At 48.7% G+C, this 17,586-nt stretch overlaps 1 protein-coding gene and 1 long non-coding RNA gene across 2 annotated transcripts in view; one reads left to right on the forward strand and one right to left on the reverse strand.

Moving 5' to 3' along the window:
* LOC310636547 overlaps positions 1–17,586 on the reverse strand; it is a 331,701-nt gene that overhangs the window by 117,232 nt on the left and 196,883 nt on the right. The gene's annotated exons all lie outside the window — the stretch shown is intronic.
* LOC310633324 (uncharacterized protein) lies at positions 5,489–13,583 on the forward strand (the record flags this gene model as incomplete). Its single annotated transcript, XM_083351027.1, has 4 exons — positions 5,489–5,513; positions 5,564–5,787; positions 7,523–7,652; positions 11,220–13,583. 4 exons carry the CDS (start codon positions 5,489–5,491, stop codon positions 12,650–12,652), a joined length of 1,812 nt encoding a protein of 603 aa, XP_083207153.1. The 3' UTR covers positions 12,653–13,583.

Raw genomic sequence — 17,586 nt, forward strand, 5'->3', positions numbered from 1 at the left:
GACCCCAAGTCTCCCTTGGCTTGTGTGACCCGCCTAGGATCCGTTTCTCCCACCGGTTGAATGCCAGACAGAAAGAATGGATGTTTATGTTTATGTTTATTGGACTTATATACCGCCCTTCTCCCATAGGACTCAGGGCGGTTCACAAGGTATTTAAAATAACAATACAAATTACAAAACTTAAGAACAATTAAAATGGATGGATGGATGGAGAAATTCTGGGAGTTTATTTATTTATTTATTTAGATTTATATACCGCCCTTTCCCGAAGGACTCAGGGCGGTTTACAGGGCATTTAAAAAACAGTCAATACAAACGTTAAAACAAATTAAAAGAGATTAAATAGAACCCTGAGAAAATTAAAACCCAGTTAAAATTAAAAATATTCTCAGCCTGGGCCAGAGAGCTCGAAGAGCCAGGTCTTCAGGTCCCGGCGGAATGAACGGAAGTTGGGGGCAGTCCTCAGCTCCGCAGGCAGCTGGTTCCACAGGGCAGGCGCACCCACTGAGAAGGCCCTATCCCTGGGTGTTACCCGCCGGCAGTCTTTAACCGGCAGCACCCTGAGGAGACCCTCCCTGTAGGCAGCAGGTGTTCCCTCAAATATCCCGGACCCTCGCCATTTAGGGCTTTATAGGTCATCACCAGCACCTTGAATCTCACCCGGAGGGCAACCGGAAGCCAATGCAGCTCGCGGAGTAGAGGTGTTACATGGGAGTATCGGGAGACCCCCCCCCATCACGACTCGCGCGGCCGTATTCTGCACCAGTTGAAGCCTCCGGGCGGTCCTCAAGGGCAGCCCTATGTACCGAGCAGTAGTAGTCTATACAAGAGGTCACGAGCACATGAGTGACTGTGCGTAGGGCATCTCGGTCCAGGTAGGGTCGCAACTGGCGCACGACCCTGGCTGTAAAGCAGTGGGGTGGGTGCGTCTCCAAACTTGGCAACATTTAAGACTTGTGGACTTCAACTTGGGCGTCCTCCTGGATTCGCAGCTCACTTTTGAAGACCACATAGGAGCCGTGACCGGCACCAGGCGAACCTGGGCAAAAGCCCCCCTGGTCACGGCTCCTATGTGGTCTTCAAAAGTGAGCTGCGAATCCAGGAGGACGCCCAAGTTGAAGTCCACAAGTCTTCAATGTTGCCAAGTTTGGAGACGCACCCACCCCACTGCTTTACAGCCAGGGTCGTGCGAACCCGACACACCAATTGGGAGTCTCCCCCGAATCCCTAGAACAGCGTTTCCCAACCTTAGGAACTTGAAGATGCGTGGACTTCAACTCCCAGAATTCCCCAGCCAGCTACGCTGGCTGGGGAATTCTGGGAGTTGAAGTCCACGCATCTTCAAGTTCCTAAGGTTGGGAAACGCTGCCCTAGAAAGCGATCGGGGATTAAGCGCGAAAAGGAGCGAGCGAATGGATTCTCGCCTTTCCTTGCCCGGCTGCCCGTGAAAGGGTTAAAACCATGGAGTTGGCGCCGGCCAGAACGGCTGAGAAGAAACTTCCGCGGCGGTTCGATGGCTGCCCAGCTGCTTCCTGTTGCTGGAGGGGGAGGAGAAAGGGGCGAGTTGCAAAGGGGGAGGGGAGGGGGAGGGGAGATCCGAAACGAGGTTTGTAGGTTCCAATCCCGGGCTTTGCTTTCTCGCCGGTCCCGTGCAAGACCCGGATCGGGACGGTTGCAGAGGTTTGTTTTGGAAGGGAAAGGGGGGAGGGGGAGAGGGATGCAGTATTTTTGGGAAAAAGCGCATCCTCTGGATCGGTGCAAGCCAAGCCCCTCGCTTTGGGCGAAGGGCGCATCTTCTGTCCGGATCCCGGTTGCCATTCCTCGCGACGGATTTGGAGAGCATCTTTGCCGCTTTGCTTTGCTTTGCTTTGCTTTGCTTTGCATTGCATTGCTTTGCTTTGCTTTGCATTGCATTGCTTTGCTTTGCTTTGCTTTGCATTGCATTGCATTGCTTTGCATTGCTTTGCTTTGCTTTGCATTGCTTTGCTTTGCTTTGCATTGCTTTGCTTTGCATTGCTTTGCTTTGCTTTGCTTTGCTTTGCATTGCTTTGCTTTGCTTTGCTTTGCTTTGCTTTGCTTTGCTTTATTTTCTTTGCTTTGCTATGCTTTTTGCTTTGCTTTGCAGCCCCGCTGCACGAAGCGTGGCTCCATCCATCCGTCCGTCCGTCCGTCCATCCGTTCTTTCTGTTTGGCATTCTACCGGTGGGAGAAACGGATCCTTGGCGGGTCACACAAGCCAAGGGAGACTTGGGGTCCTGCCTTATGGGTCAGCTCAAGGAACAAGCAGTAGTCTTGTCTAGGAACGCGGCTTGATTTGGAAATGTGGCATCCTGCAAATGCCCCCTCCCTTGTCAGTGAATTCCCGTGGTTTGGTTGCAAAGAGCGTGCCTGTAACTTCCCCCCCCCCCGTTTTTATCTTTTCCTCTATAGGTGATTGTCCGCTGGAGGCACAGAGTTACAGCTGGACACGGGACTCATGCATACCTGAGGAATATCACTCCTTCCTTCCTTCCTTCCTTCCTTTTTTTTTTTAAAAAAAATCCCATTTATATCCCGCCCTTCTCCGAAGACTCAGGGCGGCTTACAATTTAAAGCACAAATCAATGTGCTTAGCAATAGCCTTCATTCTATGTATATTCCTGCTTATTAGGGCTTTCACATACACCCCAAGCGGCATTATTACAAAGTCAGCTTATTGCCCCCAACAATCTGGGTCCTCATTTTACCTACCTCGGAAGGATGGAAGGCTGAGTCAACCTTGAGCCTGGTGGGACTCGAACCTGCACTAATTGCAGGCAGCTGGTGTTACTTAAGGAGGCATTAACCCACTGCTCCACCAAGGCTGCTCTCCTTCCAGCACCATTGACGTCAATGGGTTGCTACTCCGGGTAGGTGGGCAGAAGACTCCAGCCTGAGTATTCCCACTCACCCACCCACCCCAGGTTTCCCCAGGTCTGGGAAGCTGTGGAGTTTCAATGTTTTGAGTCCTAGTTACAGGTAGTCCTCGACTTACAACGGTTTGTTTAGTGACCAAAGTTATAACGGCACTGGAAAGAGTGACATTGTTTTTCACACTTACGACCGTTGCAGCATCCCCATGGTCATGTGATTTACATTTGGATGCTTGGCGACTGACTCACATTGATGACAGTTGCAGTGTCCTGGGGTCATGTGACCATCTTTTGCGAGCGTCTGACAAGCAAAGTCAAGGGGGAAGCCAGATTCGCTTAACAACCGTGTGACTAACAACTGCCGTGGCTCATTTAACAGATGCGGCAACAAAAAGTCGTAAAAATGGGAACAAAACTCACAAATGTCTCACTTAGCAACAGAAATTCTGCTCAATTGTGGTCGTAAGTTGAGGACTACCTGTATTTATAAGGGGGGGCTGTGAAAAAAAAAACCAAAGTTGCCCAGAATTGCCTCTGGCGGCGGGAAACCGAGGTGTGAAAGTAACCTTTTTCAAAAAATCAGCATTTTGCCAGAGGAAGTGTTTTTTTATATGGCATTTCAATAGGATGGGATATTTTTTTCCCCCCAAGGGATGAATGCCAGGAGGATTGCTTTGATTTCGTTTGGGAAATCCTCAGTTGATCTCTCCCAATTTCCAGAGGGAGAAGAGATTCTGCAGCCTGAGGAGACCTTCCTGTTGAAGATTCAGCTTAACCACTAGGTAATGCTACCCAGGTTGAGTTAATTGACCTCACCCATCCTTATTCTGCAGCCCATTTATTTTTGTGCATAATCCAGGACTTGAAGAGCTGCTGCCTGGTGTGTAACCATTTTCTTTCTCCTCAAATCTGAGGTGTAACAACATACACTAAGCTTATTATCTCCAGCTAAGACTAACTTTGAATTGGTAGCATAATTTTTCTACTTTCTTTCTGCTTTCCCATCCTGTTTCATATCTTCATTTGTTCATTACTTTACTTACTTTTACTTTTATTAAATTTGTATACCACCCTTCTCCCGAAGGACTCAGGGCGGTCAACAGGGCATATATAAATAGCAAATACAAAAATTAAAAGGGAATTAAACAAGTGCCCAGTTAAAAAAATACAATAACAATATAAGAAACCCATTAAAAAACCCTAACGTCCCCCATCAGGCCAGACCAGCTAGTTCAAATAAATGGGTCTTCAGACCGCGCCGGAAGGAGCGAAGGTCCGATGCCATCCGGAGCTCAACCAGCAGTTGGTTCCATAGAGCTGGAGCGCCCACAGAGAAGGCCCTCCCCCTGTGGGCCACCAGTCGACATTCCCTGACCGGAGGCACCCTGAGGAGGCCCTCTCTGTGGGAATGCACAGGGCGGAGGGAAGCTGACGCCGGCAGCAGGTGGTCCTCGAGGTACCCCGGACCCATGCCATGTAAGGACTTGAAGATCATAACCAAAACCTTGAATCTCACCCGGAAGACAACTGGTAACCAATGTAGCTCGCGGAGCAAAGGTGTAACATGGGAGTACCGGGAAACTCCCAAGACAACTCTCGCGGCCGCATTCTGTACCAGTTGGAGCCTCCCAGTGGTCTTCAAGGGAAGCCCATTAGAGTTGTCCAGGAGTGTGTGTGTGTGTGTGTGTGTGTGTGTGTTTGCAGTAATTTGCTTAATGTCAAAAAGATCATAAACATGACTCACTCAGCAATTGCTTTGTTTAGTAATTCTGCCTGGAGAATTCTGGGAAATGAAGTCCACCAATCTAGAGAGTACCCAGGTTGGAGAAAGCGATAATAGTTCTTCTATCTCAGCAGCTCTTTTAAATAGACCAATTTAATAACATTTATGTCTTTGTGGCAGGCAGATTTCTTGCGTGGCTGCAAGCAGACTGGGTTTGGACTTTGTCACCTCAACCAAATTGGGACCCAAAGCCTGTTGTTGTTAGTTGTGAAGTCGTGTCCGACCCATCGCGACCCCCATGGACAACGTTCCTCCAGGCCTTCCTGTCCTCTACCATCTTCTGGAGTCCATTTAAGCTCACGCCTACTGCTTCAGTGAGCCTGTAGACACAAAGAATTGAAGGGGAAGGGAGGAAGCCGAGCTGGATCAAAGTCAGTCTGGCCTGGAGGAGTTGAAATGGCCTCTAAGGAGGAAGATGAAGACTTGATGAGCCCCCGGGATCGACAGGATTGTTTTCCAGTGGAACACCAGGAAGAGAAAACAGAAGGACAGAGTGTGGCAAGTCCTGGAGATGTTTCTGAAGGAAGTGGGATGAGCAACCATGTTGGCCTGCTGAAAAACGAAGAGAAAACATTGCACCAGAAAGATGCGCCAGGGATGAAGGAAAGGCCTCCCTCTCAACCTGGGCATGCTCTGTTCCCAGCTTCCCAACGCTGGGATGATTTATTTTTGACCTCCATTGAAAAGGCGGTCAACACTTATCCAGGCAAATGGATGTCCCAGCTCATCCCAGCCCTCAAAGACGAACGAGAAGCATTGGAGGACAAGGAGATTGGAGACTACGGGAAAGTGAAGGCAGCCATCTTGCGGGTGGATGCAATCAGCACCGAAGTCCAGCGGCAGCATTTCCGTCGGTTCTTATACCGAGAAGCTGATGGTCCCCGGGAAGCCTGTAGCCGTCTGTGGTTCTTGTGCCACCGGTGGCTGAAGCCGGAGAGGCACACCAAGGAGCAGATCCTGGAGCTGCTGATCCTGGAGCAGTTCCTGGCCATCTTGCCCTCAGAGATCCAGGGCTGGGTCAAAGATGGCTGCCCTGAGACCTGTGCCCAGGCAGTGACTCTGGCTGAAGATTTCCTCCTGAGCCAACAAGAGGCTGAGACACCGACGCAGCAGGTAATAGATTTTCAGAATAGTTTTGTTCTGCAGAGTTTGTTCTGCTTGTGCACAATGTCCCAACCTTAAAACATTGGAAGGTTGGGATACGATTCTCTCAATGTCTGTTGAGATTCTCAGTCAGCTAGCTCATAGTTATCCCAAAGATGCTTTTTCAAGAGGCAGCTTGATTTTCTTTGTTTTTCCTTGAAGACGTTTCGCTTCTCATCCGAGAAGCTTCTTCAGCTCTGACTGGATGGTGGGGGAAATGGAAGGATTTATACTTTTTGCAGACAGCTGGTCAGTTGCATTCTTTTAGAGAGTCGTTGAGGCCATTTGGGGGTCTAATCCGTGTCGTCAGGGTCACCAGAGTGGGTGCAAATGGGTGTGGAGCCTTTCTGAAAATTGAACAGCCCTCTCAACGAAGGGGGAGGGATGCGACATCATCTATCTTCAGTCTACAACAGAATTCCTTTCAAAAAAAGGGTCTACACACATTTGCACTACTCAGGTGATCTTGTTGACACAGATACACCTCCAGGTGGCCTCAACAAATGTTGCCGCATCCCATGGTCTCGTGAACGCGGTTTGGGATCTTCCCAGGGGACATCCAAAAAAGTCAATGGGGAAGCCAGCAATTGGGAAGGTTGAAAAGCATAATCAGATCAGATCAGATAAGATAAAAGGTAAAGGTAAAGGTTCCTCCGCACATGCGTGCTAGTCATTTCCAACTCTAGGGGCCGGTGCTCATCTCCGTTTCAAAGCCGAAGAGCCAGCGCTTGTCCGAGGACGTCTCCGTGGTCATGTGGCTGGCATGACTAGACGCCAAAGGCGCACGGAACACTGTTACCTTCCCACCGTAGTGGTCCCTATTTTTCTACTTGTATTTTTACGTGCTTTCGAACTGCTAGGTTGGCAGAAGCTGGGACGGGTAACAGGCGCTCACTCTGTTACGTGGCACTCGGGATTCGACCGGCCAAACTGCCGACCTTCTGATCGACAAGCTCAGCGTCTTAACTCACTGAGCCACTGCGTCCCTCAAGATAAGATAACCTTTATAGACATGGTGATTTAGCTTAGCGACTGTGGTAAAAAGGCCATAAAATTGGGCACAGTCACGTGTTGCCTTCCTTAACAACCGTATCACTTAACCATAAATTTCCGGTCCCCTTTGCGATCATATGTCAAGGACCTCTTATACTGTATCTCTTGATCAGTTTTTTTTTAAAAAAAAAACACAAAAAAACCCACCAAAATATTAAGACGTGGACTTCAGCTCCCAGCATTCCCCAGCCAGCGTGTTGGCTAAGGAATCCCCTGGGAGTTGAAGCCCACGTATCTGAAAAGTTGCCAAGTTGGAGAAATATTGCTCTAGATCAGAGTTCCCCAACCTTTCTAGCTCTGCGGACTGGTGGAGCGGGCGGGGGGGAGGAAAGGAGAAGAGAGGATGGTTTCATGCAAATGGCCAGCAAGGGTGCGTGCCGCACAGCTCCATTTGTGCGAGTGACATGCACCCGCTCGGCAGCTGCTTGCGCAAGTGGGGATATGCGTCCGTGTTTGTGTGTGTGTGTGCTCACACCTGCCATTTCTGTGGTCTGTTGCAAACCCCTGCGGCCCAAAGGTTGGGGACCCCTGCTCTAGATGATATTTCAGTTAGGAATAAAATACGTGTAATAGATCACAACTGCGGTACTCTTCAAGTCAGCACTCTTCTCCTCATCCTTGAATGGGATTTTTTTTTTCCTGCTTCTTCCAGGTGCCTGAATTATTTGAGGAGACGGGAATGAGCTCTCCCAAGGCCAGTGGGCAAACCTTGTCAGACACTGAGCAGAGTCAACTGTGTTTGGAGGTTAAACAGGAGCGGCCTCTGGAGGATTCCTCTTTAGGTGAGGCATCACTGATCTAACGTTCAGAGTTCCTCAAAGGGCATCCCTTCATCTCAGAACCTTTAGACAGGAGATTCCCCTGCGTCCAAATTCCATTTTACTCATTTAGGCTGGGAGTGTCTTCCCCTTGAGAGTGATTGTGCCAATTAACAATAGTCCAATCCAATCCAAGGTAAGCTTTGATAGTAAACAAAGGTGTTCTGTACCAGCCAACTACCGGCCCTGCAGAAAAGGCAGGGACGACCCCTTTACAAAAAGGCAAGAGGCTGGAACTAAGCCTGCCAAATTTATGGACACAAAAGCAAACAGAGCAAAACAAGACACGAACCATGAAACAGGAGCTATTCAAACGGTTGCCTTCAGCAAACCAGCCCTCCCACGCATTCCCCTTTTAAACAGTTCAGGGCGTGGCTTCTCTCTGCCTCCTTCCGAGGTGCCCCATTGCCTTCCTCTGTTTACTCCTGATTGACTGCCTCCTGCGTTGGGCGTCCTTGAACAGGGCCAGCTGTGGGTCATCTTCATCCACGCTGTCAGGCTCACACAGCTGGGTCTGCGTAGTGACCAGATGGGAGGGGCCTGGCTGAGGGCTCTGCGAAGCCTTAGGGCTGTTCTCTGCAGGCTCTCCAACACCCCCCTCCTCCTCCTCTGAATCGTCCGACCCAACTGCCGGACCCACAGGCTGACCCTGAATCACAACAAAAGGCCTCAGAAAGCAGACAGGAAAAATGGCAATCCGAAGAAGTCTAGCCGGAGTTCTCACTTGAGACGCAACGGAACAGGCTCAAATTAACCTACTCGGGATAGTAACGTGGTGGGAAGACCTCGCTCTGTTCCAAGGTCCTTAAGCATGGGAGGACAACCAGCACCAAGCAGGATGGACTCGTTTACGGGTGTTGATGAGGGCACAATTGGAATAGCCGAAGGATCAGGTTGAGGGAGAAGATCATAGAGGGCATCTTTCTGTGTGCTCGCTAAGAGTCAACACCAGTCTGATGGCACATAATTAAAGGTAAAGGTTCCCCCGCACATGCGTGCTGGTCGTTTCCGACTCTAGGGGCCGGTGCTCATCTCCGTTTCAAAGCTGAAGAGACAGCGTTTGTCCGAGGACGTCTCCGTGGTCATGTGGCCGGCATGACTATACGCCAAAGGTGCATGGAACGCTGTTACCTTCCCACCGGAGTGGTCCCTATTTTTCTGCTTGCATTTTTACGCGCTTTCGAACTGCTAGGTTGGCAGAAGCTGGGACGAGTAACAGGTGCTCACTCTGCTACGCGGCACTTGGGATTCGACCCACCAAACTGCCGACCTTCTGATCGACAGGCTCAGCGTCCTAACACACTGAGCCACCGCGTCACTGGCACATAATTAGCCAACTGGTTTTTGCAAGAATAGTGTCTCCCTGAAAAAAGAGAGGTTTGAGGCATCTTTTAATGTTGATTTTATTATTCACATTGTCAGTGATAACTGGTGCCGCTATCACCCCTGTCCAGCAGCGAAGGAGTCCACCTCCTTCGCTGCTGGCCCCCCCCACCCCTTTTCTCTTTCCTTCCACCTTTCCCATAATCACAGTTGGGAAATCAATCCATCCACCTTAGAAGACACGTAGACCAAATTACTTGAGATGCAGGCTCAGATGATCCTACTAATTGAAATGATGCTTTGCAGCTTTGAAACGATTTTAAAATGATGTTTGATTTTGCTGACTCGATTCGTGGAGCCCTGGTGGCGCAGTGGTTAGGATGCAGGATTGCAGGCTAACTCTGCCCACAGCCTGAAGTTCAGTCCCGACCAGCTCACCATTGACTCAGCCTTCCATCCTTCCAAGGTCGGTAAGATGAGGAGCCAGATTTTGAGGGCAATATGCTGACACTGTAAACCACTTAGACCGTGCTGTAAAGCACTATTGGGGGCTGGGTCTAAGGCTAAGTGCTACTGCTGTTTCTTCATTGGCCCATTTTTTTTTAAAAATCCCATTTATATCCCGCCCTTCTCCGAAGACTCAGGGCGGCTTACAATCTAAGCACAAATCAAATGTGCTTAGCAATAGCCTTCATTCTATGTATATGCCTGCTTATTAGGGCTTTCGCCCCCCCCCCCCCAAGCGGCATTATTACAAAGTCAGCTTATTGCCCCCAACAATCTGGGTCCTCATTTTACCTACCTCGGAAGGATGGAAGGCTGAGTCAACCTTGAGCCTGGTGGGATGCAAACCTGCACTAATTGCAGGCAGCTGGTGTTACTTGAGGAATTAGCCCACTGCTCCACCAAGGCTCCATTTGATTTTAAAGAACATACCTCTGAACAAACCTAGAATGAATCATATTGTGAAGTATGCGAATGACACGGCAGTGGTGGGTCTTATCCGGGACAGTGAAGATGCTTATAGGGAAGAGGTAAAGGCTTTGGTGGACTGGTGCAATATAAGTAACCTGGTTCTGAATGTGAATTAAACGAAGGAGATCACTGTAGATTTCAGAAAGAGCCAGCATAGCCATACTCCACTCCGTATCAAGTATCCAGCTGTAGAGGTGTAGAGGTGTATCAAGTATCCAGCTGTAGAGGTGGCCAACAGGATGAAGTATCTGGGGGGCGCAGATAACAATCTGAATTGGTCTCTCCACACGTCACCCGTAGTGAATTGTGCAAAACAGCATCTGCATTTCCTGCGTCGGATGAGGAGAGCACATTTTTCTCCTTCTGTCCTGGCCACTTTTTACAGAGCCCCGATGGGGACCATTTTAACAAACTGCATCGCTGTCTAGTTTGGTGGCAGCAGTGCCTCAGACAGAAAATCTATACAGAGAGTGGTAAGGACAGCCGGGAAGATCATAGGCACCTCGCTCCCTGGTATTCAGGATGCTGCTTATAAGCGCTATGTGTTTAGAGCTCGAAGCATCGTTAGAGACCCCACACACCCACATCACGGTCTGTTTCCTGTTGCTCCCCTCTGGGAGGAGGTTTTGAAGTATTTCTAGTAGGATTACCTGATTCTGTAATAGCTTTTTCTCTATGCCATCCGTCTGGTAAACTCGCAAGATTTTTTTTTCTCGCCATGTATACGTATACATCTGAACTAAACTGTTGTTTCTCTGTGTGTATGTGAATATATGCATAATTTATTTTATTTATTTTTGTTATGTTTATGCAGTATATATTGGAGGTGGTTACCCTTTGAGAGCTGAATGCAATGAAATCTCATTTTAATGTATGCTGATTAGTGTAGATTTAAAGTGACAAATTTATTCTATTCTACAATATTCTATTCTATTCTATTGTCTATTCTATTCTGTTCTGTTCTGTTCTATTGTACTTTATTCTACTCTATTTTACTCTATTCTATTCTACTCTATTCTACTCTGTTCTATTCTATTCTACAATATTCTATTCTATTCTATTCTATTCTATTCTATTCTATTCTATTCTATTCTATTCTATTCTACTCTTTATTCTACTTTATCCTATTCTACTCTATTTATTCTATTCTATTCTACTTTATTCTATTCTACTCTAGTCTATTCTAAACAATTTTATACTAATTTTGCCCCAATTTATTGGGATTTCTTTTAGATGATCTCTGCACGAGTAAAAACGATGCTGGGATTCCCCAGCTGGCAAAGAGAGATCCCGAGTTGTCGCACGAGATATCCGAGGGAGGCACTGTGGACGCCTTTCCTGTTTCAGATGAGCGAGGAGCCATCTCTGAAAGTCAGCAGAAGCCAGAACATGCTGGCTTGAGAAAGCTTCCAAGGAAGAGGGCTCAAAACTCTGTTTCTTTGGTGGAGGCTTACAAAAATCTCACTGTCACCCCAATGGGAAAGAAAAATGATGATGACGAACCAGCTGTCAAGATCATTGTACACAAAGAATCTTTCATCCCGGCTTCCGATCACGCAGGGGAAAAAGTCCACAAATGCTTGGCGTGCGGGAAGTGTTTCAGTCTTCGTTCGCGCCTGATCGTCCACGAGAGAACCCACACGGGCGAGAAACCTTACACGTGTTCGGAGTGCGGACGGAGCTTCAGCGTCAGCTCCAGTCTCATCGCCCACCGGAGAACGCATACGGGCGAGAAGCCCTACAAGTGTTCCCATTGCGCGAAGAGTTTCAGCGTGAAGTCCGGGCTGATCGCTCACGAGCGGACCCACACGGGAGAGAAGCCCTACAAATGCTTGTACTGCAGCAAAAGCTTCCGCCGCAATTCGGGTCTCGTGAGCCACCAGCGGATCCACACGGGAGATAAGCCCTACCAGTGCTCGGTGTGCGAGAAAAGCTTCAGCGACATCTCCAACCTCATTACCCACCACCGGATCCACACGGGAGAAAAACCCTACAAGTGTTTGGAGTGCGGGAAGAGCTTCAGCCAGAGCTCCTACCTCAACAGCCACCAGAGAATCCACACGGGGGAAAAGCCATACGAGTGCGCCGAGTGCGGGAAGACCTTCAGCGTCAGCTCTCGGCTCCGGAAGCACCAAAGGAGCCACACCGGAGAAAGACCTTTTGTCTGCTTGGACTGCGGGAAAACTTTCAGCGAGAGCTCAGATCTCCTGGCCCACGAGAGGGCACACACGGGAGAGAAGCCCTATCGCTGCTCCTTTTGCGGGAAGAGTTTTCTCCGCAGCTCCGAGGTTGTGAGCCACGAGAGAATCCACACGGGCGAAAAACCGTACCAGTGCGGGGAGTGTGGGAAAAGCTTTAGCGTCAGCTCGCGCCTGAGCGCGCACCGGAGGATTCACACGGGGGAAAAGCCATTCCAGTGCATGGTGTGTGAGAGAAGCTTCAGTTACAAATCCCACCTCATTACTCACCAGAGAATCCATACTGGGGAAAAACCATTCCAGTGCTCCGTTTGCGGGAAAAGTTTCCGGGGCAGTTCCAGCCTAGTGGCCCACGAGCGGACTCACACCGGAGAAAAGCCATACCGGTGTCTGGACTGTGGGAAAAGCTTTACTCAAAGCTCAAACCTCATTAGTCATCAGCGAATCCACACGGAAGGGAACTCTTGAGAGCTCCCTCAGATGGACCGCTGTGGATTCTCAGTGGGATCTCGCTGTTCCGAAGGAGACACCGGTTCTCCGGTATTTCGCCAGCAGCTCCACCTCTTGTCAAGAAGGGGTGTATTCTCAGCAATTGTGCAATAACAAAGGGTTTTCTCTCCGAACACTGATGTTACGACAAACCGGCCACGGTGTGTATGTGTGTGTATGCCCATCAATCCATCCAGACCAGGGGTAGGCAACCTTGGCTCTTTTATGACTCTTGGACTTCAACTCCCAGAATTCCTGACCCAGCATGGCTCAGCTTGGAAACCTCTCCCTTTCCCCTCAGCATGGCTGGCTCAGGAATTCTGGGAGTTGAAGTCCACGAGTCATAAAAGAGCCAAGGTTGCCTACCCCTGATCCAGACCAAAATATGGGAGGTTTGGGGAGGTGCTGATGGTACGATGCCTGGAGAGTTGACCAGAGGGGTAAATAGACGTTCACCCCTTCTCTTCAGAATCCACTTTGGATCTACCCTGCAGGGCTGGTGGATCTTTGTCCCAGAAGGCGGGAATCTGCCAGGTGTGGAATAGAAGTGTCTACAAAGGAGGACTTCCATTTTCTTTTTTTCCCTTTTTTTTAAATGATCTGAGATCTGACTGGTTGGCGTTTTAGTTCCTGGAGAACCTGTAAGAACTAGATGAGGAAATTCTATTTAGAACAGGAGGGAATTCTATTTTATGGGAAGTCAACTAGCACCCAATCTCATGTTTGAAGTCAAGGGCCAACTTTTTTTTCCCCCCATGCAGGTTCATCATCTTAGGCTTGATATCTAAATTACAGAATTATTTGGGGAGAGGGGTTTTATATCCCCACAATTCCGTTACCCCCCCTCCCAATAAAATAAAATAAAATAAAAATTAAGGGCTCTTGATTTTAGAAAGTTTAGACAGATTGATTTGGCTTACTTAACCGGCCTATCTGTAGCTCCGGTTCTCCGGAGAAAAGGAGGAAGAGGAACTGGGGTCGGCAGTTTGGCGGGTCGAATCCCAAGTGCCGCAGCAGAGTCAGCACCTGTTACTCGTCCCAGCTTCTGCCAACCTAGCAGTTCGAAAGCACGTAAAAATGCAAGTAGAAAAATAGGGACCACTACGGTGGGAAGGTAACAGCGTTCTGTGCGCCTTTGGCGTCTAGTCATGCCGGCCACATGACCACGGAGACGTCCTCGGACAAGCGCTGGCTCTTCGGCTTTGAAACGGAGATGACCACCAGCCCCTAGAGTCGGAAACGACTAGCACGAATGTGCGGGGGAACCTTTACCTTTACCTTTACTAACAAAAAGGGGGGGTTTCTGGGACTCGCACTCCCAAAGGTTCAAGCTCTGCACGTTTGACTGCCAGGGTGATTTAAGTGACTCACTACGGTTGTTAAATGAATCACGTCGTTAAGTCGTTAAGCTTCCCCCCCACACACACACGCACACTGCCTGTCCGAAGCCCCCTGGGAAGTCAGTAAATGGCAATCGCACAGACCCTGGCGCAGCGGCCATGTTTACCACGTGCCAGTTGTCAACTGCCTGCATTCTGATTCAGCTAGCAGGCCAAGGCCTCATGTTGTTAGCTGCGAAGTCGTGTCCGATCCATCGCGACCTCATGGACAACGTTCTTCCAGGCCTTCCTGTCCTCGACCATCTTCTGGAGTCCATCTAGGCTCACGCCTCCTGCTTCAGTGACTCCATCCAGCCACCTCATTCTCTGTCGTCCCCTTCTTCTCTTGCCCTCAACCTTTCCCAGCATTAGGCTCTTCTCCAGCGAGTCCTTCCTTCTCATTAGGTGGCCAAAGGATTTGAGTTTTAGCTTCAGGATCTGGCCTTCTAAAGAGCAGTCAGGGTTGATCTCCTCTAGGACCGACCGGTTTGATCGCCTTGCAGTCCAAGGGACTCGCAGGAGTCTTCTCCGGCACCAGAGTTCAAAGGCCTCAATTCTTTGGCGCTCATAATTGGTTTCAAAGTAACAGAAAATACTGGTAGCTCAGGTTTGAGATTTTGGCAGTGGTTTGCTGTTCAAGCTTTCGCTTCAACGTGGTTTCTGAACGTTTCGTTACCAAAACGAGGTAACATCAGCAGCAGAGTTTAATTGCGTTAATCCTCCTTAGCTTGCAAATGTCTTCCTGTGCCCGTGTGTTCAGTTGGTCCTGCGGTTGGTTATTCGTTTGGACCTATGTTTGAATTCTGAGCCGCTGATTGGTTCTCTTGTTGGAGCTATATTTAAATTCTGAGCAGCTGATGGGTTCTCTTGGAGCTATATTTAAATTCTGAGCCGCTGATTGGTTCTCTTCTTGGAGCTATATTTAAATTCTGAGCCGCTGATTGGTTCTCTTCTTGGAGCTATACTTAAAATTCTGAGCAGCTGATGGGTTCTCTTGGAGCTATATTTAAATTCTGAGCAGCTGATTGGTTCTCTTCTTGGAGCTGTGTTTAAATTCTGAGCAGCTGGTGGGTTCTCTTCTTGGAGCTATATTTAAATTCTGAGCAGCTGATGGGTTCTCTTGTTGGAGCTCTACTTAAATTCTGAGCAGCTGATTGGTTCTCTTCTTGGAGCTATGTTTAAATTCTGAGCCACTGATTGGTTCTCTTCTTGGAGCTATATTTAAATTCTGAGCAGCTGATGGGTTCTCTTGTTGGAGCTGTGTTTAAATTCTGAGCTGCTGATTGGTTCTCTTGTTGGAGCTGTATTTAAATTCTGAGCAGCTGATGGGTTCTTGGAGCTATATTTAAATTCTGAGCCACTGATTGGTTCTCTTCTTGGAGCTATATTTAAATTCTGAGCAGCTGATTGGTTCTCTTGTTGGAGCTGTGTTTAAATTCTGAGCAGCTGATTGGTTCTCTTCTTGGAGCTATGTTTAAATTCTGAGCAGCTGATTGGTTCTCTTGTTGGAGCTGTGTTTAAATTCTGAGCAGCTGATTGGTTGTCTTGTTGGAGCTGCATTTAAATTCTGAGCAGCTGATGGGTTCTTGGAGCTATATTTAAATTCTGAGCCGCTGATTGGTTCTCTTCTTGGAGCTATATTTAAATTCTAAGCCGCTGATTGGTTCTCTTCTTGGAGCTATATTTAAATTCTGAGCAGCTGATAGGTTCTCTTGTTGGAGCTATGTTTAAATTCTGAGCAGCTGATTGGTTCTCTTCTTGGAGCTATGTTTAAATTCTGAGCAGCTGATTGGTTCTCTTGTTGGAGCTGTATTTAAATTCTGAGCAGCTGATGGGTTCTTGGAGCTATGTTTAAATTCTGAGCAGCTGATTGGTTCTCTTGTTGGAGCTGTATTTATATTCTGAGCCGCTGATTGGTTCTCTTCTTGGAGCTATGTTTAAATTCTGAGCAGCTGATTGGTTCTCTTGTTGGAGCTGTGTTTAAATTCTGAGCAGCTGGTGGCTTCTCTTCTTGGAGCTATACTTAAATTCTGAGCAGCTGATTGGTTCTCTTGTGGATGGGTAGTTCCAACAGTTGAACTACCAATCCACAAGAGAACCAATCAGCTGCTCAGAATTTAAACGTAGCTCCAAACGATTAACCAACCGCTCGACCAACTGACCACACTGGCACACAAGACATTTACAAGCTAAGGAGGGTAATATAATTAAACTCTGCTGCTGATGTTACCTAGTTTGGTAGCAAAACGTTGAGTAACTGTACTGAAGCAAGCTTGGGACACCAAACCACTGCCTCATAGCTGGTGTTATGGGGAACAGTGGTTGCTGGTTGGATTACAGAAACAGAATATACAGAAGAACAGAGTTGGAAGGGGTCTTGTAGGTCATCTAGTCCAACCCCCTGCTCAGGCAGGAGACCCTATACCATTTCTGACAAGGGGCTGTCCAGTCTCTTCTTGAAAGCCTCCAGTGATGGAGCACCCACAACTTCTGAAGGTAAGGGGTTCCATTAGTTCAGGGGTGTCAAACTCCATTTCATTGAGGGCCGCATCAGCATTGCCCTCAGGGGGCCGGGTGGGTGTGGCCTACTGGGTGGGTGTGGCCTACTGGGTGGGTGTGGCTAAAGTGCGTATGGCCTACTGGGTGGGTGTGGCCAGCTCTACATCGTTGGCATCAAGGGTGTCTATGGGGGCCTGGGCAGGAGTGGGACAGATCTGAGGGTCTCTGGCAGAAGGAGGGTCTCTGGGCCAGGGCCAAGGCAGTGGGGGCCGTTCCCTCACTTTTTCCAGGATGGCTTCGTGGGCCGCATGAAACCACTTCGCGGGCCGAATCTGGGCCCCGGGCCTTGTGTTTGACATGTCTGCATTAGTTGATTGTACATTTCTCCTTATTTCTAGGTTGAATCTCCTTGATCGGTTTCTATCCATTGTTCCTTGTCTGGCCTTTGGGTGCTTTGGAAAATAGGTTGACCCCCCCCTCTTCTTTGTTTCAGCCCCTCATATATTGGAACACTGCTCTCCTGTCGCCGCAGGTCCTTCCCTTCATTAAACCAGACATACCCAATGCCTGCAACTGTTATGTTTTAGCCTCCAGGCCCTTAATCATCTTTGTTGCTCTTCTCTGCACTCTTTTTTCTAGAGTCTCAACATCTTTTCTGTAGTGTGGTGACCCAAACTGGATGCAGTAATTTAGGTGTAGCCTTACTAAGGCTTTATAGAGTTGTACCTTAAGGAACAAGGTGGCTCAGCGGGTTAGAACGCTGAGCTTGTCGATCAGAAGATCGGCAGTTTGGCGGGTCGAATCCCGAGTGCTGCGTAGCAGAGTGAGCGCCTGTTACTCGTCCCAGCTTCTGCCAACCTAGCAGTTCGAAAGCACGTAAAAATGCAAGTAGAAAAATAGGGACCACTACGGTGGGAAGGTAACAGCGTTCCGTGCGCCTTTGGCGTCCAGTCATGCCGGCCACATGACCACGGAGACGTCCTCGGACAAGCGCTGGCTCTTCGGCTTTGAAACGGAGATGAGCACCGGCCCCTA

The sequence above is a fragment of the Vipera ursinii genome (assembly GCF_947247035.1).
Source record: "Vipera ursinii genome assembly, chromosome: 2".
NCBI classification, from domain to species: domain Eukaryota; kingdom Metazoa; phylum Chordata; class Lepidosauria; order Squamata; family Viperidae; genus Vipera; species Vipera ursinii.